At 39.7% G+C, this 27942-nt stretch overlaps 3 protein-coding genes across 9 annotated transcripts in view; 2 read left to right on the forward strand and 1 right to left on the reverse strand.

Annotated features, from left to right (window-relative positions):
• Window positions 1-7019, forward strand: part of slc25a45 (solute carrier family 25 member 45) — a 9784-nt gene extending 2765 nt beyond the window's left edge. The window contains exons 1-7 of one of the 6 annotated variants that reach the window (XM_015040868.1): window positions 7-466; window positions 1784-1922; window positions 2005-2048; window positions 2128-2199; window positions 2301-2489; window positions 3501-3735; window positions 4740-7019. In XM_015040868.1, the coding sequence (XP_014896354.1) occupies window positions 1886-1922; window positions 2005-2048; window positions 2128-2199; window positions 2301-2489; window positions 3501-3735; window positions 4740-5020 (858 nt within the window). In that variant the 5' untranslated portion in view covers window positions 7-466; window positions 1784-1885 and the 3' untranslated portion in view covers window positions 5021-7019. Of the gene's footprint in view, window positions 1-6; window positions 467-1349; window positions 1520-1783; window positions 1923-2004; window positions 2049-2127; window positions 2200-2300; window positions 2490-3500; window positions 3736-4739 lie in introns of those variants that run through there. The other 5 variants (XM_015040870.1, XM_015040873.1, XM_015040872.1 and 2 more) reach the window with 5 other exon arrangements.
• On the reverse strand, window positions 6664-15354 carry LOC106952638 (solute carrier family 35 member E2). 2 transcript variants are annotated; one of them, XM_015040865.1, is made up of 10 exons: window positions 15030-15354; window positions 13797-13934; window positions 13167-13558; window positions 11919-12054; window positions 11612-11739; window positions 10501-10621; window positions 10367-10420; window positions 10217-10289; window positions 9722-9867; window positions 6664-7728 (listed from the first exon to the last, which is right to left on the reverse strand). In XM_015040865.1, exons 2-10 carry the CDS (start codon window positions 13835-13837, stop codon window positions 7500-7502), a joined length of 1320 nt encoding a protein of 439 aa, XP_014896351.1. In that variant the 5' UTR covers window positions 13838-13934; window positions 15030-15354; the 3' UTR covers window positions 6664-7499. The 2 variants fall into 2 exon arrangements, with proteins under 2 accessions (XP_014896351.1, XP_014896352.1); XM_015040866.1 differs by lacking the exon at window positions 13797-13934.
• Window positions 15355-17419: 2065 nt separating this feature from the next.
• Window positions 17420-27124, forward strand: LOC106952640 (uncharacterized). The gene is made up of 9 exons (XM_015040874.1): window positions 17420-17574; window positions 18824-18920; window positions 19009-19183; window positions 21094-21239; window positions 24705-24881; window positions 25206-25322; window positions 25978-26064; window positions 26547-26694; window positions 26780-27124. Exons 1-9 carry the CDS (start codon window positions 17561-17563, stop codon window positions 26794-26796), a joined length of 978 nt encoding a protein of 325 aa, XP_014896360.1. The 5' UTR covers window positions 17420-17560; the 3' UTR covers window positions 26797-27124.
• The last annotated feature ends 818 nt before the right edge of the window (window positions 27125-27942 follow it).

The following is a 27942-nucleotide window of genomic DNA, read 5'->3' on the forward strand; positions in this document are numbered from 1 at the left end:
ATACCAAAGCCTCGTGACGCACGTGAATGACGCAGCGTATTGTTTTCGCTTGCTCCCAGTGGTCCAACAATGATGACGTAAAATTAACCTTTTGCGCGGTTGGTTTTGTTTTTCTCTGTTCTTCCAAATGTATTACGTATTTTTAAAATTAAATTTTGGGAAAATCGCTTAAAGTTTAGGAAACGTTGCATTCTGCCATTAAGCTGGGCAATAGGGGAACAGATCAGTTCGGCTTCAAAGAAATTTGGACAAATTTGCTTTAACAGAAAACTTTTTTTTTTTAAAAGTAATTCACGTGCATTTCCCTTTAATTAATAGAATGACATTTCAGCTGTGTGTCTAAAGGACTATGAACACACACGCCTTGTGTGCCTCTGCTTTGCCCTGTGATGGACTAGTGACCTGTCAGGGCTGTACCCCACCTCTAGTCCATGGATCTTCCCCGTGACCCTGCATGGACAAGTGGGTATGGAATGAATTACTTCAGCAAGAAAAGAAAAAATAAATAAATTAACTTATTGAACAAATTCTTGACAGCTACTTCATTCTCATTGCTCATGTCATTTGGATGAGACAAAACTTCTTTTGGCATTTTTTATTTTCCTTTCTGGTATTTTATATTAGCTGATTTTTTTGTACTTCCCATTTCTGTGCAAAAATGTATAATTATTTAACATGCAGTTTAAGATGTGTAAAATGATTCCTACACTTTATTTTTTTTCCATATATTATTAATATTACAGCCATGATCTCTATACAGCTGGTGCAGCTATTCTGTGGCAATATCAGAGGTTTGCCAGAAAACATTAGTGAATAAACAGCTTCATTAAGAGACCCTCATATTTTTTCTTCCCCTTCACATTTTCCACCGTGCTTTGTATTGTTTCTAAAATTCCATTAAGCATATTGGAGGTTGTGGTTGTAATGTGGCAAAGTATGGAAACAGATGCAAGATATTTGTATTGCATGGCAACATGCTATAAACAAACAGTAATTTTTCTTTGTTGCATTTTGCTTTTCATATGTGAAGAATAAAGTGTGGAAAATAACATTTATTGCCATTTTAAAATAATATTCTTCCAGATAAATGTTCAGCAATTGCGTCTGTTTTCAAACAAATCCAAACTAATATAATTATATGACTGGCAAATGCAGTTATTGTTTTTGTCTTCTGTTTCTTAAAAGCTGTACATCTGTAAAGTAAAATAAAAATCAAGTTTTGCACATGTTCTAGGTATCATTAGACTGTTCTACAAAAAAAAAGAAAAAAAACTTGAGAATAGAACGCTGCAAATAAATATGAAGAGAAATTATGTGTGGTCCACATCCACACATTTATAACACACAAAAGTCAATGAAGTCTTTTATTTTGAAAATCCGACTGGGCTGATTTTACAACCTGTTCAGAGTTGAAGCAAAAGATCACACACAACCTGTAATTCTATGCAAGGATGTAGACGAGCTTTACTTTAAGCAGATGTGTCAGGAAGTTATGACAATGAGGTGACACTTTCAGATGGTAAGCACTGTGGTCTCACTTCACAACCCTCTTATTTAGCAGCCATGTTTCACATTGACATAATCTGCATGTGGAATTGCTGTTTTTGTACAACCCTAAGCTGTCCAACCAAACTCACCCTTCTGATGAAAGTAAAATGCTTGTGGTTTAACACTTGTTACAACTCGGAGAGGCTTATCTACTGCAAAAAGTGCTACAGACTGGCAGAATGTTCACTTTTCACCTAGATTTTTTTTTTACTTCTTCACATTAACTATCCAACAGCTGGCCATGGTGGAGTTTGCACATAAGCTGCTGTAAATGCATTGCTGTGCATAACCGTTGAAAGGGCACAAATACCCGGATCTCCTTGCAGATTGTGAAGTCATGCCATTTCTGGAATTTGTAGCTGGGAGCATTTCAGGTAGATAAATACTTGTGAAGCAAATGCAGCATGGATGCTTGAATGGCTGATGTGACAACGTCTCCCTTGCTGGCTTTTGCAGGTGCAGTGGGGATTGCAGTGGGACATCCGTTGGACACAGTTAAGGTTACATGCAGCTCTGAAACCTGTTAATGTGTCATCGTGTCTAAATCACGCTCGTGATGGAACAATGTTTTATCTGTAGGTGCGTCTGCAAGCCAAGTCTGTGTATAAAGGGATATTTGACTGTGTCACTAAGACGTACTTGAACGAAGGAGTAGGTGACTCATCCTTTGTTTTGATATTTTCGATGAAGCACAAACCTGTTGCAATTAGGATTATGAGGTTGATGTTAATGTTTTGTATCTTCTCTATCAGTTCCATGGATTCTTCAAGGGCATGTCCTTCCCTGTTTTGACCACTGGCCTCACCAACTCCATTGTCTTTGGCTCCTACAGTAACGCTTTAGATTACCTCTCTCAGTCTGATCGCCGTCTCGCCAGGCACTGCAAACAAGTGTCTTCACTGCAAGTCTTTACTGCGGGTTGCTTTTCAGGCATCGTGCAGGTAAGCTCACTCATCGGCTCATTGGTTTTCACACAAACATCTTCTTACAGAGCCCCAGACGCATTTAAATAGCTGTGATTCTGTTTGAGCTTGAGCTTCAGAATGAAGATTGTTATTTTAAAGAACATAAAGTGTGGAAACAAGCAAAAGCATATTCATTGTGACATGAATTTTAATATGATCAAGGACGTATTTTAAGTAAGAAAGAAGAAGTCAGTGATGTCTTACAGATTTTTTAATTGCTAGAAAGTCTGCCCATCTGGAGTGTGAGTCAAAAAGCAAATGCTTAATCTATTAGATGTTATTTCAACCAAGCCTGCCTTCAGAGAGTGAAAATGTATTAAAGTTGATAAATCATTTATTTAATTCGCCTGCAGATGGCAGCACATGCCCAAAACAGAACAGTAAAGTTTTGGAAAGATGAAGACAAAAAGAACAAAAAGAGAAGTACAAGAAGTGTTTGGCTGGTTTTGGTTTTAATATTTCAATGAGAAACTTTATACTTATGCCATAAAAATGCATTGGTGCTTTGTAGAATTTATCCTTTCAAATAATTACACTAATTTCAATATCACACACAGATATAACCCGATTAAACGCAAAAAGCATTTTTCTCAAAGGAGGATTTCAATAACAAGGGTAGAAGGGTATCCAACCCAATCTAGCCCTGTTTTAAAATATAATTGCCCTTTAAACCAACAGTGATAAAGGTGTGTCAGATAAAATGAATCAAATGTAATTGTTGATTTAACAAGAGGGAAGTTATATTTTCATATTTGTTTGGAAATATCTTCGTCTTAATACACAAAATCATCATTTGAAATGTAAATTTTGTATTCACTTACCACAACTTACTATTTTCTTTTTTGACTGACATTAAAGTTTGTTGGTGATCTGAAGCATTACAGATGCTCATGGGACAGTAAACGACAAAGAGCCAAAAAATACATTCAACAAATCACATCTTCAGTCATTTGAGTGGATTATCCCTTTAAAATCCTTTACTTCCAGGTGCTGGTTTGTGCCCCGATTGATCTGGTGAAGGTGCGCCTGCAGGGACAAACAACGGCCGAGCGGTACCGTGGACCCGTACACTGTGTGGCAGTCATACTCCAGCAGGAGGGGGTCCGGGGTCTCTACAGAGGAGGGGCAGCTCTGGCTCTGAGGGACGTACCGTGCTATGGACTCTATTTCCTGCCTTATGAGCTCATTCGTAAGGCTCTGACTGAGACTGGAGAAGAGCCAGGTCAGGCTAAGCTCACTGACACAAGAAACCATGGCTCAGAGTATGCTAGGATGAAGGCCAAAGTCATCTAATTACTGTTCAATACATCATAATTAAAAAATAAAAATAAAAATTACTTGTAAAGAGTCACACCTATACGGTTCATATTTGCTGCTCACACAACCACAAGAGCAAATGTTGCACAAATAAGACAGTAAACAACCAAGACCAATGCCGGCTTTCAAAAATGACCAAAGAAAAGTAGAAAGTTAGGCCAGAAAGTCTATTATTAAATTACAGGTCAGAGGTTATGTGACTTCTTTGGTGTGTGGGTAGGAGATAGTACTGCAGTACTACTATAATATTGACAATACTTCTTCCACTGGCGGATTATTTAACTTAAAACAATAGATTTTTCCTTGTTAAGAGTGAGATAATCTGCCATTGGAATTAGTACTTTTTCATCCATATTAAGAAAGTATTCATGTTAAACAACTCGTATATCTTGCTGAACAGATACTTGCAAGTTAGTTTTGTATTATTTCAACTGCACTAAGATATTTGCACTAGACAGACCAAAAGTACTTGGTAAGATTTTGTGTTTTTGAAATGCACACAAAGCAACGACCCAACAGAATTTCACACTAAACTTTCTATACTTTTGTTTGAACAAAATTTAGAAATTTCCCTTCCACTTCACATTTAGGCGCTATTAACTTTTATTTTTTTTACTTCTTCCTACTCCTTTTCAAGCACGTTAAGATTATTGTGGTACAAAAATATGTATTTTGCATTCCTTGTTTATATCTGTTATTTTATACTGCGATCATTTTCGAAATAATTGAATAAATAAATCAAATAAATTGTGTTAGTCTATCACGTCAGATGAAAAACCTTTTAACTTAATGGTGGTGATGTGATGAAATGTTGAAAATTGCATTTATGGTGATTTAATTTTAAAACACCCGACCATCAAAGATCTCCATGGTATCCAAAGAGAATGCTAATGTCTCCTACGTCTTCAGGTACCTTTGCCATACTGATGGCGGGGGGCGTGGCAGGCGTGGTGACCTGGGCGTGTGCCACGCCCATGGACGTTGTGAAAGCTCGGCTCCAGATGTCCGGAGCTGGTGGTCAGCAGTACAGCGGGGTCCTGCACTGCATAAAGGTGAGCCTGAAGGAGGAAGGAGTCAGAGTCTTCTTCAAAGGCCTCCTGCTGAACAGCGTCAGGGCGTTCCCCGTCAACGCCGTGACCTTCCTGACCTACGAGAGCCTGCTGAAGAGCTTCTGTCCACCAGGCAAATAACAAAACTGTTTGCAGTAAATGAACGCCAAAGGACGCGAGAAAGTTAATGCTACATCTGATATCTGTTTGCAAATTTCTTTGCAATTTCTTTGTACGCAGATCAAGGCTAAAACAGCCAAAGTTTGTCTTAATGTGAGAAAATGTATGCTCTGATAAACGATACACAAAGCTAAGCAGCTTAGCTATCCCTAAATACCTCAGTAACACAACAGAGAAACCAATATTTTTATTGTAGAAACTTTTCCATGTTGCAGATGTGCAAATACGCTTATTTTCAACATTAAAACCTATTATTACCTAACGGTTTTATTAATGGTTAAGTATTATAAAAAGTCAAACGAACCCGTCACAGCAAAAGTAGCAAACACCCTTCATCCCAAAGTATGTGCACTGTACAAATCAGGGGCATAATCATCACAGATACTTTACAGACATGACTGGACTCGGTGTTTCATTTATTGTCCTTAATTTCTTCATGTGTAGAACCATATAAAACGTCTTTTAGATTCACATACATGAATTATTTGGCTTTTCCAAGTCCTTTGGTAGCTACAAATGTGAACCTTTAAAAATTTATGTTGTATCCACACATCTACCTCTAAGATGCTACAGGTCTCCACTCTTCTTGCAGATTTGGGTGATCTGTTAGGCCAGTCCTAATCCCAGAACATTTGAAATGTTTTGAATTATTCTGCTGGTTTGCTTATAGTAAGTGCAGTGAGTGTTGTTATCTGACCCTGAAGGTTTTATTACAAGCTGTCAAGATCCAAATTTATGTGTTTAACTAGTTTTAGGCTTTCAAAGCCGACGAGATTTGCCTTGAAGCAGGTCATCAATGTGAAACGTGTTTTTTCTCCACACAACTTTCAAATACACTTTATGCTGTATGTACTGTAATTCTCTAAAATAATGAAGAACTGTATTAAAAGGGTCACTTTTATTAGTGTTTTTTTTTCCTTGAAAATATCAGAGAATTCTTTTGGTGTGTTGTGCATATATGTGTTCAGATTATATGTCAGGCAGCATTTTTACTTATTAAAGTCTGTGTTGGCTTGTTTGCAAACTCTTACCATAGTTCTATAGATTTTAAATAAAGATTAAGTTACTCAGGTCATATAATCAACCATAGAGCACAAAATATGATTCTGTGCTCCCATTTGCGTTTTATTTAATGGAATAATTGCATTTAATTCCCATGACAGAATGACAAAATTCTTTTTTTTATTATGCTCGAAACTTTGTGCAACTATCAACATCCCACATAAGAAAATGTAGTCATTATCCTTTTGAAAAGGTTTGCCTTTCTTTGTGTCAAAACCTAAAATAGGAGTAGAGTTGTTGCTCTTTAAAAATAACAGATTTTCTGTAGTAGATATTTGTCAAAGAAGGTCTTTTTTTTCCCAAAAGGTCAGGTAATATTTGTGGCTCTAGACCTGTTTTATTTACCTCGACTGAGGGCAGAAAATGGCTCCTTGGATTGTAAAGGTTGAAGACGGTCAGGACTTGCAGACCAAATGAATGACTTAGACAACCTGCTGCAGGGAGGAAAACGTTTATTTTTCTGTAGTGAACAGCATATCGATAAACTCTCACAGATAGATTTGCATCCTTAGTTTGGAAAACCTCAGACATACAGCTTATGGTTGGTTGTTTTCACCTTCTTTATTTAAAACAGATTTAAGTTAGAAGATAACAAAAACATCCACGTCTGTTTATGTGCACAAACTTGAAAACGGTCAAACCGCAAACAAAAAGCAACAACGCAAAGCGCAGGCTGAACGTTGAGAAAATGTTTATGTTCGATTCGTTCAGCTCTTGCTGTAAATCTGATCACAAAGGAAAAGATAAAGCTGCACCTTTTGGCACAAAACTTCATGAAAGAGTAGAAGAAGAATAGAGATGATGACTGATAACCGGTGTGTCATAAGACCCTCTGCTGTGTACACAAACTCCAGCCAACATGACTGTGGTCACAAAGTCCTTTTTTTTTATGCAGAAACAAAAAACAAACATTTACATGACAGAAGCATTCCTAGAATGCAAATCATGGCTTTCTAATATTTCACATTTTCCTACAAATGTGTCAAGCCAAACAACAACAACCAAAATTCAGGCACCAAAGACTCTTTCACATATTTATAACCTTCAGTGAGTTTTTAACGATGCACTGGACGACGCAGTACGGACTGCCGAGACAGTTTAAAAGCTGCAGCTCTGACACGTTTAGCAACGTCTCTACCACAGAATAAAGAACCAAGCAGCACTTCCCTGAGCTTCTCATGTTGACCGCTTTAAAAAAATAAAATAAAAGACACAAAACGAGGACGTTTAAAGGGCTCATGAGGTTAAAACGGGTGGTAAAGAAATACTGTTTGTCTCGTATCAACAGGAATGCAGAGGGGTTTAATCTAACAGATGACCCCGTTCAACTTTGCCTCCATGAAGGCCGTGTTTATCTGGAATATGTGGCATTCAATCCTCACTTCACCTGTGAGGGTTCAAAGTCCTGGTCCCGCAGGAGTGATCTGCTGTTCTGCTCGGCCACCATGGCCTGCAGAGTCTCCCTCTGGATCTGCCGGGCCTTGTTGTACAGGAGGACGCCGATGAAGACGACGACGGTGCCGGTGGCGCTGAGCAGGGTGATCTGGTTGCTGAACACGATGACGCTCAGCCAAACCGACAGGGCGTGCTTCACCGTGCTGGCGACACTGAGGACGAGGGAAGAGTCGTTGCTGCTGGGTTTTTAAATCTCAAGCACACCTTCAGAATTGTTCCTCGTCGACTTTACACTGTAAAACCATACCTACATTTCCATGTCATATTTGTGCCTCTGCAGGGTGTCTGCAGGACTCAGCAAGTCAAATTTAAGACATTTTAATGCCGCCTCGAATTAAATTTAAGACAAGAGGAAAAAAAACCTTAGGGCTCGTCGAAGGAACTTGCTGAATTACAATCAATATCTGACCACACTTCTCTTCTTTCTCAGCTGCCATGTGGATGGCCAGATCTGTACAATCAGATAAAATTTTATGTCTGAATATACCACAGTTTGAGCTGCGGTGTGCCGAGTGAAGATCAGCAATAAAAGAGGTTCTGCGGCGCTGATGTTCACCGCAGATATGAGCGCAACAGCAAAGGATCAGCATATTACATCTCTGATTTCTGCTGACTCACGGCAAACAGGTCAAATTCAAACCAAGCAAGTTACTTTAAACAAGTTTCCTTACTTTGCTTCAAGGATCTTTCAACCATTTAAAACACATTTCTGAAAACTTCATATGAGAATTAGCACCAACATCTGCTTTTTTTCTCTGCACACTTTTACGCAGCGTTTTATTACGAGTGATAAGACTATAAGGCTTCTAAAAGGAAATAATGTGTCTTATTTTCACTGCAACACTTTTTACGCAATTTAATTTGGCATCTGCTGTTAGCTATTCTTAGAATTGTATTTATTTCCTCCTATGTTTTCATCGCAGGTTTCACTCAAACTTGAAGGAATAATCACAGCGATCAATCTGACAGCCTTCACAGGTGCCGGTTAGTTTTTCCTTTTCTCAACAAACCAGCAAAACCAATCCCCCTCTTTTTTTTTTTTTTTTTTTACTCTGTTAAAATAAGAGTGGGTTATTAGGACTAAACTGTGGTGAACATTAGGAGGGAGTACATGTGACCACACACAACACGTTATCTCAGGATTAATCCCAACTTCACCTGGACTTTGTTGCGCTGGAGATAACAGCGAACACGTTCAATAGCTCACCTCTGGAAAGCTCACCTGATAAAGTCTGTTGTGAAATGTTGAAATAGGTCCAGGAAGATAAATTAAAGCAAATTAAAATGGTTCCCAGTAAGCCTGTCATAATAAGCAATACATCAATTAATTGCAATGTAAATGAAAATGAGCGAGATCGTTTCTGGTTGGACAACAGTCGCTAAAGAGATGCTCCCCTTACATGACGTTGAAAAGCCACCATTTTGAGAAACTCTGCAAACATTTGTCTCCCAGTATGAAGCATTTAGTTTGTACTATCCGCCGCTTTTGCCTGTTTTTGCCCTAAGAATTATTGTTTTTCTAAAATGTAATTTTGGCTACAGAGACTTCATAATTTGTTTTAATGATTGTTTTGTTAGTTCATTTTTGAGAGCTAAAGTGTCAAGTGTCAACCCTTTCATGCATGAATTATGATCCTTTGTGTCAGGATTTTTTTTTTTATTTTCTTAAGGCATAAAAAAATATTTTATTTTAAGTGATCAATTGTAATTTTCTCCAAATACAAAGTTGTTATTTGAAAAATGCATCAGTACCGTAGTATTGTTCTTTAGGGATTATCTGTCGGTTGGGATGATTTTTTTGTCTGTCAGCCATATTGGATTTAACAAAAAAATAACTTGTTGCATTTGCAGCTGATGGCCAGTAGTTGATAGTGTATTTTATGATGCATTAGTGTCCACTTCAGTGCATTTATAACATAAAAATCCACAAGAAGCACAAGAAAATGGCTTTTAGACAGCTGTCCACTGTAGTGACCACTATGCATGAAAGGGTTAATAAGCCATTATTACTATTTCTACAAGAAAAAAGTCTTAAAATGACAATAATATTGTTTATCCCAATCATTTCTGGGACAATTTTGGCTCAACAAAATTTGTCATCATGACAGCCCTCGTTCCCGGTGAGAGTTTGTGGATTGGTGCTACCTGAAAGTGACGGGGGAAATCCGTCCCATCAGGGCGTAGGCCGTGACACTCTGTAGGTGAAACAGACCGCCGTCAAAAAGCAGCAACAGGATAACATCCTGATTGAACAAGAAGCTCTGTCCACTCTTTCCAGCTGCCGGGACGTCCTGGAAACATGGAGACAAGAGTCATTAATTATTCCATCTGTACTTTTTCAGTCTTATCAGTCATCAATGGAGCACTTTGACCTCAGCGAACAGAGCTGGGCTGATACATCGCCCAGCACCCTGTACCATATCATGTTTTCAGATGTTGTCACTTTATAATCAAAACCTTCAATGAGATTTTATCTGAGCAATTTTGCGGTACAAGCTACAAACGATGTTCACATGATGTGTGGCAAGCATTTCAATTTGTTTTAATAGAATTTTAATGGGACTACGGCCTCTAAAGATATTTAATTAGCTGCATCGACAATTCAGATGAAAATAAATAAGGGAATGTGTGTTTACTCACCAGGAGGAACACCCAGGCAGGGATCAGCATAATGACTGCTGCTGCGCTGGTGTAAAACTGCAGTTCCGGGGGGCTACGAGAACGGCAACAATGATTTAGAGAGTCTTTAAAACACAATGTTAAAAATGAGGTGATCTTTAATTCTTCTACCTAAATCTGTACGTGTCCCCACTCAGCAGTTTCTTGGAGAAAACGTTCTGCAGGCTGGGATAGAGAAATAAGCGGTTAGTCAAAGTGTTCACAGTTGAGAAGCGGCTGCGTGGAGCTAGCGCTGGGGCAGAGACCAGTCCATGATGTTAGTGGAGAGCGCGGCGCAGAAGCCGAGCATGTTGAAGCTGATCTCCGACGCCGTGCAGAGGGCCAGGCCAGCCATGACAGGAAACAGGGACAGGTTTACCCAGAGGCCTGAAGATGGGAAAACAAATAAATGAGTCACCGCTCAGGTTATCTGCAGGTTTCAGCAAGTCAGATTTAAGACTTTTTAAAGCCCCTTTTAATGCCACATTGAATCAAAGACAAAATATACATATGTAAATAAAGGAGATGGCTGGGAAATCCAAAAGAGTAGCAACTGTAACATTTCTGGGGTCTGTTTGTGGCTCATCACACTGAATATGGCTCTCTACAGCCTAAACTCCCCAGAGTGTCATAATTAAAAGTTTCTTTTTCTGTTTTTTTTTTGTTTTTGTTTTTTTTGTACTGAATATACTCAGCCTCGCGGAAACAAACGTCGTCCAGCCAGCTGGTAATAAATGTGCAATTACTCATGATGTGCGCAAAAAAGCCAGCTAACTAACTAGCAAGGGTACATTAGCAGGTAGTTAGCATTAGCCTAACCTGCCTCCAGTCACAGAATGCAGTGAATGAAGAGGTCTCACATTTTTGCCCGACAGAAAACTACATACACAAGATTAATTAGTACCGACTCATCTTTGACGTATTTAAACTTGAATTTTTTTATTAATGCAAGACATTTTAAGGCCTCCATTTTAGGTACATTAATTTAAAATTTTGAATTACAGGATGTGCAGACACCTCCACTGCTACTTTCAGGATGAAACCTGATTTCTCTTAGGCAATGGCCTGGCATAGAGAGACACTTCTACTTCAGTGAGCATCCTGAAGTTATTCTGAGTCGCTATCGCTTACTGTGATCAAAGCTGCTGTAGAGCTTCAAGATTCCACTTTATTTACAATTTGCTCAGCTGTCTATCAAAGGCTCTCCTGCAGATAAGGGATGTCAATATATATATATGTCAACGTGACTTTGCACATCCCTCAGGTTGAGTGGCCTAACAAATGAAATCTGATGTCATTCTGATTATGAAAGGAGCAATCCCTTAGCCAAATAGAAAACAAAGCCTGATTTACTACAGTAAGAACATGTTTGTTCACCTGTGTATTCTCCAAGGATCAACCTGGACATGATCACAGTAAAAATGGGCGCCGAGCTCTTCACCGTTTCAGCGAATGACACCGCCACGTTCTTCAGACTCACCAAACCCAGAACCACGGTGGTGAACCTAACCAGAGCACAGACAATGCAGCTGAGTGATGACTAATTTGCATTTCTGAAGATTGTATCGGTAATGTAATGACGCTCTCGTCTGGTTTTGCAATTCCAAAGCAGGTAGTCGATATTTGCATATGAACACCTTCATATGTTCAAGTGTTCACGTGGCTCAATGACAAAGGCGAGCACCTCATTAGTCCAACAAAGAGCATGATCATGATGAAGTTGGATGGATATTCAGATCTGGACTTGTGCTGGTAGAGGCAGCAGGGAATGAACATCTTCAGGCAGCCTATGATGGTGGTGGAGAGCATCTGAACAGCACCTGCAGGAGCAAGAAGAAGAAACGGTGAAAGCTCGAGTCGCTAATGGAGATGTTAAATACAACTTCACTCAACAAATTTAGGAGCTTTTCTGTATATTCTAACAATTGACAGTTTATAGTGGCTTGCAGAGGTAACGTTACAGCAAGAACCTTCTGTGTATTGTGTGTGTGTGTGTGTCACATAAACAAAAACTGATTAAGGAAGGCCAACAGCCCTTACAGAGGGAGCAGAATGAGGAGAAGAATAATCTTTGCTTCACTTGGTGTCAGCCCGAAGGTGAACTGAGTGGAGCCCAGTGAATGTCTCTCTGTATCTGTTCCATTTGATTTGCAACGTCTTGATCATTTTTGGCATTAAAGCCTGTTTTATGCTGAAACAAATCTCACTATGTCTCAAGGTAATTTACACCGAAGCGTAAACAAACTGGTAAACAAACCTGGGTGGTGCACAAAAGGGAAAATGGGTCAACTACAGCAGTGTTCTACACAGCAGGAAGAAGTTAAGCTGAAATGTAACAAAATCTTATGTTTTGAAAATTTTCTCTCACACTCACACACTCTGTACAGCTCGGTGTGAGAATAAAATGCAAATTTAACAACAACAAATAAATCCTCCAATATCAATAACTTTTATATATAGCATATAAGACAATCTTTATTTCAATGACACAGATCAATAATTAATTGAACTATTAATAATAATAAATATTCATTACATCGAACAAATCGGCTCGCGGCTGGCATAATATAAGTGGTTACTACAACTTTATTACAAAACTGTGCAGGTAGAAAATCAAGCAGTTTCCAAATTCCAAGTTGAAATTCTAGCATTTTTAAGACTTTCAAGCACCTATACAAACCCTGGCTAATGCCGATGAATGAAACCCAGTGCAATCAAATGCCTTCAAATGTCGCCTTAATCAAACCATAGTCCTAGTCAAAGTCCAGAACTAAATACAACTGAGAATTTTGATGAGGCTTGAACATTGATTCAAACTTATGTTCCTCAGAACAAAAAGAAAATCCTTTGTAAAAATAAATAAATAAATAAATAAATAAAATGCAAGGTGTTAGCTTAGCACTGATTAGCCAGGTTTAAACTCATTCCTTACCCAGCATGCTGGGCTCCCCCTCGAGCAGCGACAGGATGTACTTGTTGAGAAACAGGGTGCAGAAGCTGAAGAAGTACCAGAGACCCAGGTAGGACAGTGAGCGCCAGTTCCACACGCCGGACTCCGCCTCGATCACCGTGGTTTCTGTAACCGTGATCTTCAGCACCTGCTCCCCCGGCAGGCTCTCGCTCCGGGCCAGCACCACCCGCTCCTGCCGGGTGTGGAACGGCGACAGGAAGTGCCAGAGCGAATGCTTGGCCGGCTGTTTGTTGCCCTGCATCTCACCTGCTGACTGGGTGGATTCACGGGGGGACTGGTGCACCTGATGAGCGGCTTTGATGGTTAGTTCATATTCTGACGAACAATGGAAATCATGAGCCTCCTGAGTCTCCCTGTGATGGAATTAAAATAATTTGTTAATTGAAATTGTAAAAACAAAATTTTCGCATGCACAAAAAAACAAAATGACACAAAAGTATTAATATCCCCTTAAATTTGCCATACTTTGCTGTGCTGCAACCTCACACTTTAATTTATTGGGGGATATATGTAACAGAAAAAGTAGTGCACGATTGTGATGCTGAGGGAAAAGGATGAATGTTTTTTTGTTTTTTTTTAGAAATATCTTACATATGTTGGGGTGCTGTGTTGACGCAAGGGTAAAAGCACATCCCACATACTGAGGCCTAGTCCTCGATGCTGATGGCACAGGCTCGAGTCCGGACTGATGACCTTTGCTACATGCCTTCCCCTTTCTCTCATTATCCACTTTCCTCTCAATTCACTATCAAATAAAGGCCACGAAAAAAAAAAAAACTTAAAAAAAAAAAGTGTGGTGTGCCCTGAACAATCTGTTCCCCCAGTAAAAGGTAGACACTGCATCAACCTAGAGGGATGCTTTTTATTATTATTATTATTATTATTATTATTACAGATGTATGGACCACGTGTCACGTGTCTTTTCTGTTATTACAACCATGGAAGATGGATGGAGCTAATTACAGGACAGCCCTGGACGAAAACCTATGAGAGGCTACAAAAGACTTGAAACTGGGACAGAGATTCACCTTCCCTCTTTAAGTTGACCCTAATTATAGATTTGGGTATACAACGGAGTGGCTCAAATTAAAGCTTATTCATGTGTCAGAATGGTCTGGTCAAAATCCAGTTGTAAATCAAATTGAGAATGTGTGGCAAGACACATGTTTTTATATTTTTAAGTTCTAAAATTTGCGAAGAAAAATATACAACATTTAGTTTTTCTATTTGTGTCAGCCTGGAAGACATGACTCAAAAAATCCGCAACTGTACGGACACTGAAATATAATAAAGTGTGCATTTAATAACGGAACTGAATCCAAATGTAAACCACACTGCCAGATTTGTTTTTGTGTAAAATGTATGGACCACGTGTCATTTGTCTTTCCTTTTATATGAAAAAGAAAAGCACACGAGCTTTTGTAACGTGAACACAGATCATTTTCAGGGTGACATTTTTCTTTTTTAAACAATTGAAATGCTTTGTTGACAGCTGTATTTAAAGCAGAACGTTTCCTTCGTCTAATGAAGTCGTTGAAAATTCTTGTGTCGTTAATTCTACTAAAGTGAATTTTAGGAGCACCTCCCCACGTTATTACTGTATGTTTGTATTTATTGGCTTTATGAAACTTATAAAATCAGAATGCGACCAAACAATACAATTGTAAACCGACAATCATATATTTTGATAAAGCTTGAGTGTTAAACACCAAAGTACGGAATTACACCCAGTTCTAACGGCGGAACTTGTCAAAATAGCAATTGAATGAGGGCAGTTGGCGTTTTCGGTAATAAAAACCTTAGAGCCAGAAACCAAGCTCTTACCTCTGGGTAAATCTGGTTGCTTCAGCTTTGACTGCAGAGCCAGCTGCTCTGTAGAGGTTTTCCAAAGGAGGAAGCTGCACATTAACGCTAGCTAGTTGTCTTTGTTTTCTGCAACAAAGGGAGTGCCTCCTCCCAATAAAGCACCCGCCATGTTTACTATGCTACACTACATGACGGAGCAGTAACTAAACCCAACCTCGGTCCCATCAGAAAACGTGCGGCTCACTGAAGGTAACAGGTTGTTAGGCACCTTAGGTTGAGACGTGGCTGCTAGCAAATTACACGCTGCGTCAAGCTTGTGTCAAACAGCCGAAAGAGAGAGGAAGTGATGATATTTTAATTAACCGTTTAAATTAAGGTAACTGCTTAACAGAAAATCACTGAATTAAATATATACATTTTATTATTCCACCAGAACATGTTTTGTTCAGAATAAAAATGTGTAATGCTATAAAGTCAGTTGAACGTAACAAAACAAGTCAAAGCGCTTTTATTTTTGTGATCAGCATAACTCACATCCGGTACAGTTTACAACAACTTGTCACAGCAATGTTAGAAAGTCAAATGCCCGACATTTGTTTTTGATATATTTTTTTCTAATTTATCATGCCTAATCTGAATCTAAAGTATTATCTGACGTTAAAATTAAATCACTGTCTAAAAAATGTAAAGTATTTTGCATCTTAGCAAAAAATATATTATAATTCCACGTATTGACCACTAGAGAGCAGTAAAAGCGTAAAACTGTCCTTTAAAAATAATTTTACTCTTTTTAATGATACAATTTCTTTATTTTTTTTATTATTATTTATAAAAAAAAACTATGATGACGTCCAAAAAATACATAATAAGAAAACAAAACAAAACAAAAAACAGCATAAGAAACACATTGTTGGAAGTACAAGTTTAAAAATCCCGATAACACAAATGGTAACATTGATGCATTTCAGGCTAATCAAACATAATTTAATGTTGATTAAAGCTGACAAAAAGGCAAAGTGGTGGCCAATAGCAGCAGGGGGAAATGTACCCATCTCATGTTTAGAATTAAATTGCTTCTTTGTGTGCTTTGGAGTTTCTGTGCTGATTAATTTTTTTGCGAAGCGATAAAAGCTGGTAGCTCTTGAATTGCTACAAAATAAAGCTGTATTTCTCTCAACCCTTTACCTGCAATGTTGAACCTTGAGATGCCATGAGACCTAAATCCTGAACATTATGGCATGGAGTGCATCCCAGTTTTCCATGTCTGTCATATAACCATTAATTTTATCTTTTAAACTGGTTCTATTGATCCTGTGTCCAGACAGAGGGGTAATCAGTAGCCCAGCATCATGACTTGTTTGTTCTGAAGATCCTGCAGCTTCCACTTCTCTTCCTAACATGGCGCCTCCTCACCCTGACTCTCATACTGACAGGAGGAACCACAGAGCTCTGTTAGGTTAAAAGCACATCTCCTGAAGTTGGGATATTTTGCCTCCAACAGATTCCAGAGAAATCACCTCAAACCAGAAGTTGGACTGGATTTTGTTTCAATGTCATTTGTGAATGTTAGTGCCTCATTTTCAACAGTGGAGCTACAAAGGTTGAAAAAGGTTATCATTTTAGAGAAAGTCTCATCAACATCAATATTTCCACTAAATAAGAGACAAAAACATTTGTTTGATAGAAGAAAAGCCTCTCAGACTCTGAGCTCAAAACAAGATGCCAGACAGCACCAAACAACGAGTCAGAGGAGGACGTGTGGGTCTCACGAACAGCACGAACAGTTCAGAAACAATAATGAAATGGGGAAAAAGCTATTTGTTAACCGATTAAGTCGTGTTTTAGATTGTTCTTGAAAAACTAATCAGTCATGGCTGATTAGTGGGTTCACAACGGCTGCACAGTGAACCCTAATGTTTTAGGGGTAAGCAGTACCCGACTGTATCCGCTTATTTTCACCCCTGCAAATGCTTCAAACAAGGGTTCACTAGACATTATTGCCTTTTTACTTTTTACTTTTACAATTAAACCAAAAATTATCCATACCCTTGAGTTTTTTATTTTTTATTTTTTAAACCAAAATGTCTCTTCGGTAAGGACAGCTACGTTTTGTAATGTATGAATAAAAATATTTAGAAATGTATTGTAAAAAATAATTGTCTGGACATTGATAAGTAACATTGGCTTGGAAAATATTTGATATTGGGCCATTGTGCTCTGTATGAAAAAATTCAAAGTTCTAACAGTGGAGGCGAAAAAGTATAAACTTTTTTATATTTATAAATTAACAATTTATAAACATAATTAAATTACATCTTAAATCTTTTGCACGGTATTGAATTGTACTGCTTCTCTGTGTCCACTAGGGGGCAGGAGCACCTCTGGGCAGTGGAGGAAGAACAAATACAGGAAAAAAAAAAAAACGTGACGAAGAGTTTTTCCTGTGGATCTTGGAGTAAAATGTTAAAGGAAGCCCGAGTAGATCGGGGTTGGTCACGGAGGTTAAAACAGGTCGCAGGAATGTAAAGTCCGGGTTCGTCCGTGGGGAAATGGACGAAACAAGGTCAGGAGCTTCATTTATGCATTTATTTACCATTTTGTCATGACGTCTGCTGCGTACTGAGTAAATATCAGACAGAAACTGTTCGGATATTTGTGGATGTCGTCTTGTTTTCCTATGATCAAGTTATAACCGCTCACAGCAGCTCAGTGGAATATAAACAGTGAGAAACAGTCAGCTGGGAAATTCAGACTGTACTGTAGGGAAATGGGAGTCATGTGGATGGAAATTAAGCTAAAAACTACGTTAAAACACGTATAGATGTCTTCTTCTCAGTCATCGTTGAATGTGGAAATCATTCCTTGAATGTTGAAATCATGAGGAAGTCCAGGGTGTGTTTAAACGTGTGGTTTTAGGAACTGGGAGTGTTGCAAGAAAATAAAGAAAGATGTGACTCGTGTAATACAGTCTCTTTATATGTAAGAAAAACATAGTGTAAATTGTCCTCTAATCAAAGTGTTATTATTAAAGATAATAACAATAACGACCTATAGCTATGATTTTCTTACAACTTTCCATGGACGGAAGTCCCGGGGGGATTTAAGGGGGTCCGGACCCCTCCAATCTTGGAAAAGTCTAGAATAAAGCTTGAACTTTGGGTATGAAAAATGTTTAGGAACCCAAGGATTTTCTAAACCACTCAAGTATCTCTGACTGAATTAGACATTCATGCATAAAAATGCCAAAGTTGTCAGATTTATGTTTTCGCATCCACCTGAATAATGTGCAGTTGCGCCACTGCTGGCAGCTGGTAACAGAAATCTGTAAAGCAGGTGAATACTTTTACACTGTGTTTTCTACAGCAATCTAGAATGACTGTGTAGATGCAATATTTAGTAAGCTGTAATATATAAAAGTGCAACGTGTTCACATGTTGGATGAATGGACTCGTCATAACTGGGCTTGTATTATTCAACCTTAATATCAGATTATGATTTGAAGGGCAGCCGTGGCTCTGTGGGTAGAGTAGTCGTCTTGTGATCGGAAGTTTGCAGGTTTGGTTCCAGCTTCCTCCTGCCACATGTCGGTGTGCCCCAAATTGACCACTCAAAGCGCTTTGAGTGGTCAAAATGATTAGAAAAAGCACAATTTAAGTTCTGTCCATTTACCATGATGCTTTTCTGACATAGTGACAATTAATTTGGGTTCTGCTCAAGTGAAGAAGAGTTTACAAGTTTTTTTTTTTTTTTGCCTTTTTAAGGTTTTACTTAAGAGAAAACCTGACATTTTCAGAATGTGTTGACTTTTTCAGTCCGTTGTTGGCCAACCAGCAGCACCAGAGCCCAGATCTTCTGTCTCCGAACCTGAGGCCGAGACACCAGAGTTTGATTCCGACGCCATGTGGACCGGTGAGCAGATCTGCCTTTTACACCAACACAGTCTCCCTCCCCCCCCTTCACGGCCCGTTTCAGACTCTCCGTCCCCTCCGTCCTGCAGATAAAGTCGTGGTCGGAGCTGTCCGCCCTGGTGAAGACCTACTTCTGCTTCACCATCGTGTCCCTGCTGGCGCTGCTCGGCCTCACCGTGTCCAGCATCTACAAGCAGCACAAAAACACTGATGTTTCAGACGAGGACAACTTCACGGTGTCCCTCATCCAGCTGGTCGGGATATGTGAGTGCTTCACGTTTGCCTGACGCCAAGGAGCGGGGCGGTCGCTGCGATCGCCTCCGCTCGGAGTTGAAAACACAAGTCCTGCTGCTGTAATCGTGTGGTGCAAACCGTGGAGGAGGTGAACACAGAGGGACGCTGGTGTCTTCCTGTGCTCACTCTGATGAAAGAAAAAAAAAATTCATCCGCCCGTTCAGACCAGAATGAAGTTTCACTTCTCTACTGCCCTCGTTTTCCACAAACACTTTCGGTTTCTACGTTTTGGTTTCCACAAAGCAAGAGCCTACTTTGCCGCATCCTAAATAATTCCTCATGAATCTGGTTGCAGTGACGCAAAGAGGTTATTTTACACACAAATGAAGAGACTGGAGCAAAGAGACTCATTTCGAAAGCTCAAAAAGTTCAACTCGATTAGCCAACTTAAACTCACAACTGAACTCCAAGTCTGCTTGGAACGACAGTTTCCTCTTTCTCCGCTGTCCTCATCAGGAACCCCGAGCTGCCGGTAAACTTTCACAGTGAAACCGGAACAAGCATCATAAAAGTAAATTATTCTATGCACTCAGAATGGTGGAGACGAGCGCCGCCATTGTATTTTCATACGCAAAGTCGAAAGTCCAGGATGAACAGCAGTCTAAAGGAGGAACTCGAGGGGAGTGGCGCTCTAGTAATTAAGTTTCAGCTCTTTGTTTTATGCTGCACCATAATCAACACTAATGACATTCATGGAAACGAGCTGCTGGATCATTTCGACTGGTTCAGTTTAGTTTCTGACGTCCAGATCAACTTTTGCCAAATATAGGCATAAACTAGTTCTCTGTGTCTTGTAAAAGTATTCACACCTCAAACATTTTTCATGTTTTAATTCATTATTACCAAAAACTTCCACGTGTTTGACTTTGACTGTATACGAAATAGTTTTAATGCCTCGTATTTTGCATTTAGGACTGAAACGATTGATCAGATGAATCTTGATGAATCGGTTATTCAACTGTAGTATATACAGACTCAAAACAAGGCAATTTAATGTAAAAAAGAAACATATTCAGAGCAGTAATTAAGTGAAAATTGTACAAAACATATGTGCATTTTGCATTTAAGATATAAATACTTTTGTCTGCTGATATGTTTTGCCCAAAACTCCTAAAGTTGCTATTTTTATCAAATGAACTATAGGGATGCTGTGTTGTTGCCTTTTAGGCAATAAAATCTTTATTTGTTTTATTTAAGAATCTGTTTAAATTATTTGTATCTTTAATTTATTTCTAATACTGGAAAGGAAAGAATAATCAATAGGCTAATCGGTTACTAAAAACAAAACCATTATTTGCAACCAAGCATCTTTAGAAGAAACCTAGTTGGTATTTACAGTCATGTTCAATGAATTATAATCAATGTTATGAAGAGTCTCGCTTTCCAGATTAAAAGTTCTTTGAAAATAAATAACAAATATTAAGTAGTGCACTTTTCATTAAGCCCACATTTTTAAGAATAGTGTTTTATTCATCTGATGTAATATTCTAATTTAAAATGTCATGTTTTCATTAGCTGTAAGTGGAAAATCATCATAATTAACAGGAAAAAAATGCTTTCCGACATCCATCTGCATATAATCTACATATCATTTCACCGAGTGAAAAAGTTTTAATTCATTATTACCAAATGAGATCTCGATGTGTGAAGCTGAAGCTTTGGGGGTTGAAGACAGATTTCGGATTTTCATTTGCAAAAGATTCTCAAAACCACGTTTCATCAGAAGTCAAACAGAACGAACTACCAGAAAAACCTTCAGCGCAACTTTACGAGACAGCAGCAGGACGGCGAACCGAGCAGGGACGTTCTTTTTTTTTTTTTTTATCGACTTCTCAAACATAAAAGATGAGAGCTCCTCCTCCTCCTCTGCTTCCCCTCAGTGTTCTGCATCTACTACATCAGCCGTGGCGTGCTGCAGGAGAACCGACAGGAGCTGGTGGCGTTCGTGCTCAGCGTGCTGGTGGTCATGATCCGATCGGTGGTCAACTTCTCCGTGGTGGGCTCCAAGGGCAAACAGGAGGTGCTGGTGAGTCGCTGAACACACCGTTAAGGCTGGGAGTATCACATTTGTCAACATGAATAAATCATCTTCAGCTTAGAGGGTAAATAAGGAAAGAAAAGATGATATCAGAACGTTAACAGGCAAACCACATCTCTATGAGAAATGTTGTCCTCTTTGTTTCCATCAGCTGATTACCCAGAATCCCACGCTTCCGGCTGTTTTCTAACACATTCGTGAAGCATCACTACAGTCCTGTTAAAACGCGCTGCAGACCTCGTTGGCCTGGTTGTGGCCAGTGGTTGTGATTCAACTGAGCCAAATCGGTGAAAAATAATCCTGGACAACAACATCTGCCCATCAGTTGGTGGCGTTTAGCTTAGATGTTCAACAGCAAACGATCGTCTAAATAGCTTAAATAAACCAAAATGTTTGTACTTCGGCTGGACTAGACAACATTTGGGGCAAAATCCAATTGAAATGTTGTGGCTTAATCTTAAACAGGTTATTTAAAAACAAAAAACAGTGGACGATTGTAAAACTCGCCAGTTTTAAATAGCGAACATCTAAAAACATTTTTGGTTTTACTTCTCCCCCTGATTTATTAAACTTTATAGTTTAACAGTGTAATGTTACAGAGGGAGTGTTCTTCTGGGATTTTGTTTTCTTTCTTTGTCTGTGACAGTTTTTCGCCTGAATTTTCCTGTCCATTTCTAAAGCACACACACATTACAGTAACAGTGTACGGGGGGAAGTAAAGGACAAAAATGAGATGCATCAGGTCTCAGAAACAAGCCTGGATCTGTCTCTGGATTTATCTGATGATCCAGTCATCTCTTTGTGGATCAGCTGCTAGTAAGAAAGAGTCCAAACATCTGCGCTGAATTCACTTCTTTAATAAGTTTAGACCCCACAGCCTCTTTTTCTGCCTTGATAATTCACAAGTTAGTGTTTTGTGTTTTTACAAAAATCATTGGTGTGAGCATCATCAGTTATTTGACTGACACTAAAATCAAAGACCTTTAGAAAATCTGGAGAAGTATTAACTTCTTTAACATTTTATAAGAACTCCTAAACACAAGAAAAAACATGTACTTCTGTATAATAAAAGTAAGGAGATTCATGTTGGGTTGAGTATTTCCATGTTATAAAAATACTTCTTGACTATTCTCATACCACGAGGAACTGTGAATTATGGTAAATATGAAGATATTTACATATTTAAACTGTGTGGCTAAAGATTTTTCCGCTTTCTGGATATCAAAAGACTGAGTTCAAGTTTGTTACCGTGACAACGTCAGCAGCGCAAGCAAGACTCGACACATGGACGACGTTGGCGAGGCAGACGGCAGAGTTTGATTCGGATACAAACAATAATAATATCTTAGAAATAACATGAAGCTGAATTTAAATTCAGTTAGTGGATACTTCCACTTTCTGTAGACGGAAAAACTTCCACCTTTGAACGAAAACCCTACCAAACTTAACCCAGTGTGTAGAAACCGTTTACATAATGTTAAAAGGTGTTTTTGGTGAATAAATGCCATGTAAATGTGCTATACGCTCACGGTTGGGTGACGGTGCGTTTCGCAGTACGCCAGTTTTAAATAACGAGCATCTACCGTGAAATTCACTGTTACCCAAAAAGAGAATGCAATTTTTACAAAAACACTCTCTCACTTTGAACCTTTTTGTGTCTTCACCTTTTTCCTTCTCCTGATTGCAGCCATCACGGCTTGTGAGCTACTAAGAGCGGCGCTCTGCTGAGCTGCTGTGTGGAAATGTCTGAGGAACACATGGAACAGGCTGAGACCCGAGACAAGCTTAGAACGGCTTGCAGTGAATGAAGTGACTAAACTTCATTTAGTAAATGTTGCCAGCGCTGCATCGCAACTTGTCTCAAGTTAACCCAGCCATGAAAACATCTGCAGGTTTTCTGTTTTAGTCAGAATCACGACCTGGTTCGACAGAAGAAACTTCGTGCCGTCTGTCTGAAGACTGGAGGCTCTTTGTTAGGACCATCGTAAACGTGCAGCTCGTTTCTCAGCCGCTGAGTTTTCACTGTGTTCCCCCCCTTACCGCCTGTTGTGGGTTTTACTCTTTTTATTCACGCTTGTTAACAGATATTTACAGAGTAAATGCAAAAGGCAGTTTTCAAATGACGATTGAATTTCCTGTCAGCCTTGAGCAGGAACCTTCACCGACTTTTATTAGCAGAATTGTTTTAGTTAAACCACTTTGGGGGGTTTAACTAAGTGGTTTAAGTCTAGACTTTGACTAGACCATAGCAAAACCTTCACTATTTTTGGCCTAAAGAAGAGGACTTGCTGGTATGAAAATGCCTTGATGGTCAGAAACATGGGAGTCTGACAAAAAAAATAAAAAAACAGAAGAACTCTGTAAGAGGGAGCAGATACTTTTTTCACACTGTATTCGAGCTAAAATGGCACAGTTTTATTTTTAGAATTAAAATTTCATTAAAGCGTCACCAACATCCTGTTCTCAGTTCATCATTGAACGGGCTGCTAGTCTCCTTTCTTCCACTTGGCGTCGCTGTTGCTCCGCGTGGATCTAAAGTGAAATTTGAGCGTTTTAAAAACTTCAGGTTGATCTTTTTGTCTCGTCTTGCCCATTTATCTGGTGGTAGTCATGGCGATCTGACACATACCTTTTTTTTAATTTATTATTTTCAATCTGTTTGTGACAAACAGTCGCCGCCCTTCATGCGGAGACTGCTCGTCACAAACAGAGAGCTCCAGGAAACGCTGCATGCTTGGCATTTCTGGCTGCAGGGCTCTGCCTGTTCGCTTGCAGATTGACAGACGTGCATCTTTAAAGGAATAGTTAGGATTTTTTTCTTTTAAATGTGGATCATGTAGAGCTGCCATTAGCAGTCGGTGTTAATTACAGTAGGCAGTCACCTGGGTGACCTCTGCGTCTCCAAACTCGGGTGGCTCCGACTGCTGCAGGGAAGACGGCGACTTCTCAGAGCCTGTCCGCAGAAGTTTAAAAATGCACATTTATTTCTTTCTGTTTTGAGGTTTTAAATCAAAAGAGAAACATAAAACATTTCTAAAACACAACTGATCAATTTTCCTCTTTTGGACGTTGATCGATGCACTCGGTTTCCAACGTAATGGTGAGAAAAATAAAACAGGTCATGTTAGTACTGATACTTGTTTCATTCTCTTGTGGAAATTCGATTTTTGTTGTTCAAAAAGAAACGATAAAAAAAAGTTTTTTTATCTGTATGCTTCAATTGACGATGAGTTGATTTCTAAATTAGTTGACGATTATTCAGGTGAGACTAACATCTTAACTTTATGACCTATGTGCAGAACACCATGATTGGTGATCATTGGTGTAAGACACCCTGAAGCCACCAAACCCACCATGAAAGCTGGGATTTAGGAAACCGGGATGCCTGAGTCGGATCGTTGAGTACCCAGCGCACCGGAGCGACGGAGTTCAAAGCTCCCGTTTGTGTTTCAGGCTCGCTTCGTGTGCATCATGTGCCTGGGCTTCATACACGTGTTCTGCACCACGTTCCTCATCCAAAGGCCCAACATGATGGCGTTCCGTGTGGGCGGGGCCCTGGAGAGCATGCAGGAGCAGTACTTCCTCCTCAACCTCTGTTTCTCCATGGTGACCTTTGACCTGCAGGCTCAGGTAAGAGTGCCGGATTAAACCGCCTCCTCGGCTTGTTTTTTCCTCAGCGTTGCTCGTTTGTCACTAAAAGACCTCGGCGGGTTAAACCCGAGAGCTCCTGAGAGCCTCTGGACGTCCAGTTTAGGTTCGTGGACGTGCCACGTGTGACACTCTGCGGTTCTACGAAACCCAAACATGGTCACAGCAGTAATGTATAACGAACGTCATCCTTCTGGTTCCGTGGCATGCCTGTTCAGAAAACAAGGATACGGCACATGTAGCTCACCGTTGGACTCTTTCTGAATTCGCCGCGTCATGTCTGATGTGTCTGTGCGATGTTTCCAGCTGTGTCTGTGCATCCTGATCGCGACGTCGGACTCCGCCATGTCTGCTGCCAACACCATCATCCTGGGAGTCGGAGTGTTCTGGGCCTTCGTCACCGCCATCGTCGGAGCTGTTGCGGTGAGAGGGGATGATGATGATGATGGTGATGAAAATGTGGAACGCTGATCAGCTGCAGGATGATAAATGTTGAAAAAGACTTCTAGGACTTTTCAATATCTTGCCTTGAATTTGTTCTACAAAAGCAAATCTGGAAAGTGTGGCAAGGTTGATAAGTGACCAGCACTCCAAAACATGCTTAAAATTTAATATGGGAGAAAACGGGATGCGGTTTGGATTTGAATTAGTTTTGCCCCGTATTAAATTTTAGGAATATTTTTGGTAGTGTTGGTTAGCCCTAAATGTTTGCAGCTCTTTAGAACCCGTCTATTCTTCCCCCTTTTTTTAACAGAGTTGTGTGCACTGACTTCCTTTCCTATCACATAAAACCTCCATGTACCATATTGGACTGATGGAAACATGTTGTTAAATTGATGAATAATTCAGTAAATCTGCTGAAAAGGGTCAGTTCTCAGCTTTTTCAGTCATTTCTGATATTCTGTATTTTCCTACCAGTACTGATGTAGTGTGGACCCGATCTGACTGAGCACCTGCAGGATGCATCTAGATGAGGCTAAAACTCCAGCGGCATTGCTCTCTACGCCGGAGTCAGAGACGCGGCCGCAGATTTCTGCACAGCCGACAGATCTAGAATAACAACTGAACTGTTTTTCAGGTTTTGAAGGAAGCCAAGGTCCTGGTTTGGGTCTTCATGGTACAGAACCTTCCTCAAGTGGCCTTCTTCATTTACCTGTTGTACTCGGTACGTAGATATGAACTCCTCTAGAGAATGGCTGTGCTTGCTCCCAAGAAAAACCTGTTTGTGATGGTAAATCTACCCCGAAGGTCCTCCTTAAACACTTTTATTATGAAGGGTTTTGAGGATTTTAATGGCAGTAAACGGACAAAAAAAAAAAAGTCCCAAAGTCGGGTATGGAACAGCAGATCCCACCCTTTGCCTTCCTGAAACACTTCTGGCAGCACGTCTGGCTAATTTCCTCCAAAGTCTCTTTTGTTCCTTTACATGCTGCAAGTAAATAAATAAAAAAAAACTGGCTTTACCTGCAAAACTCTTTGCACAGGAAGGAACCACATCCTAGTTCTCGGACGTGTATCCTCACATCTGAGAAATGTTTTCTCTTTGAAAATTTCAGCAATCAAAACTGGAAACAGTCAGAGCCGCAAGAGGCAAACACAGAGATGTAACGAAGTAACGCAGAAACTCGTGGCTCGTTTCTCTCCCAGGTGATAGAGAAGTGGTTCCAGGACCAGACGTACACCCTGGAGGCGGCCACAGTCACCGGAGCGTTGATTTCGCTGCTGATCAAAGGCGTCTTACTGTGGGGCCTCATCAGGCTGGTGCAGAGCTTCGGACAGGGCCTCAGAGAGAGAAGTGAGCTTTAACCTATTTAAGCCCAGCTCTGAAGAATCTCCCATCTAGCCTCTTATTTCATGCCGTCATGTATTTTCACTCGTAGTGTTTACGTCCAGCTAGAGGTTCCACATCGGCTGGCCGCTGCATGGAGGACCTTCGCTGCAGCTTCTGCAACCGGGACGATGAATGTGGAGCTCCCACCTTTTATCCAGCATTAACTCTACCAAAGCATTGACCAAGCATTTCATTTACACACTTATTAACTCTAATGAGCTGTTTTATCTAAATTTAGCTTCACCATATTGTCTATTTACAGGATGAAAAATCAGCTTTTTGTACTTGCATTCATACCTTGCGTTCGAATCGGTCGTTGTGCTAAGCTGTTTTCTAATCTAAATTGTTTTTAGCCTGATTAAAAGTACGGATAATCGGCACATAAATAGCCAAAGGCTTCTTTTCGGTTGGAAATTCTTTTGCCTAATTTTATTTGTGACTTAAAAGTGCTATATTTATGTTTGTTTTCCCTCACCTAAGCCTCAACAGAACTTTGCTGTTGGACTTTATTTGCGTTACAAGCATTCCACTGATCTGCTCTGTTCCTTAAGGAACCGCAAAGAGATTTCTATTTGTACCTTCACTGTAAGATGCACTGTAATATATAAACTGGATGTTGGTATATTTTTTGTAAAATGAGTAACCACTGGTGATGGACTGACTTGCATTTGTTTCATGTGCTACTTTTGCTCACTCACAGATTTCTTAACGTCATTCTGCACCTCGACGCGCTCGATGTTTTTATACACTGGATTCTTAATAAAACTCCAAACCAAACCAGGGCTCCTCATTTATCCGTCTGTAAATGTTGCTGTAATTTGAGACGTTTCTGAAGGGTTTCTACGAGAATTTGAGCTCAAACTTCGAAAAGCCGACGACGGCGTCTAAGATTCAGTCCAAACAGTAAACATTTTTAATCCTTCCTCCTTTAATTTCTTAGCAATTTTGATAAACAACTTGGCGTATTCGAAACGTGTGAATGCAAAGGTTCAAGCCGGAGTTGTAAAAATGTAATGTGTTAAAATGTAATGTGCAAAAACCCCTCCGCATTTAATAAATCAAAATGAAGGCGTAAAAGTCATAAGCCCGCAACCATTGTTACAGAAATCTCACAAAATCTTAACCAGTTTTCATCAGCTATAAGTCACAATCAAAATGACCAGAAGAGAATAAACTCGCCTATAATCATAACTTTAAAAATGATGTGGAACG

Source organism: Poecilia latipinna, unplaced genomic scaffold, assembly GCF_001443285.1.
Source record: "Poecilia latipinna isolate Pla-1442-1.1 unplaced genomic scaffold, P_latipinna-1.0 Scaffold532, whole genome shotgun sequence".
NCBI lineage: Eukaryota > Metazoa > Chordata > Actinopteri > Cyprinodontiformes > Poeciliidae > Poecilia > Poecilia latipinna.

Coding starts and splice junctions, on each gene's coding strand:
- LOC106952638 (XM_015040865.1), bottom strand. CDS start 13,837: ATGTGCTTTTACCCTTGCGTCAACACAGCACCCCAACATAT. Junction 12,055..13,166: donor GGGGGAGCCCAGCATGCTGG/GTAAGGAATGAG, acceptor TTGCTCCTGCAG/GTGCTGTTCAGATGCTCTCC. Junction 10,421..10,500: donor TCCACTAACATCATGGACTG/GTCTCTGCCCCA, acceptor TCTCTATCCCAG/CCTGCAGAACGTTTTCTCCA.
- LOC106952640 (XM_015040874.1), top strand. Junction 19,184..21,093: donor CATCCAGCTGGTCGGGATAT/GTGAGTGCTTCA, acceptor GCTTCCCCTCAG/TGTTCTGCATCTACTACATC. Junction 24,882..25,205: donor CCTTTGACCTGCAGGCTCAG/GTAAGAGTGCCG, acceptor CGATGTTTCCAG/CTGTGTCTGTGCATCCTGAT.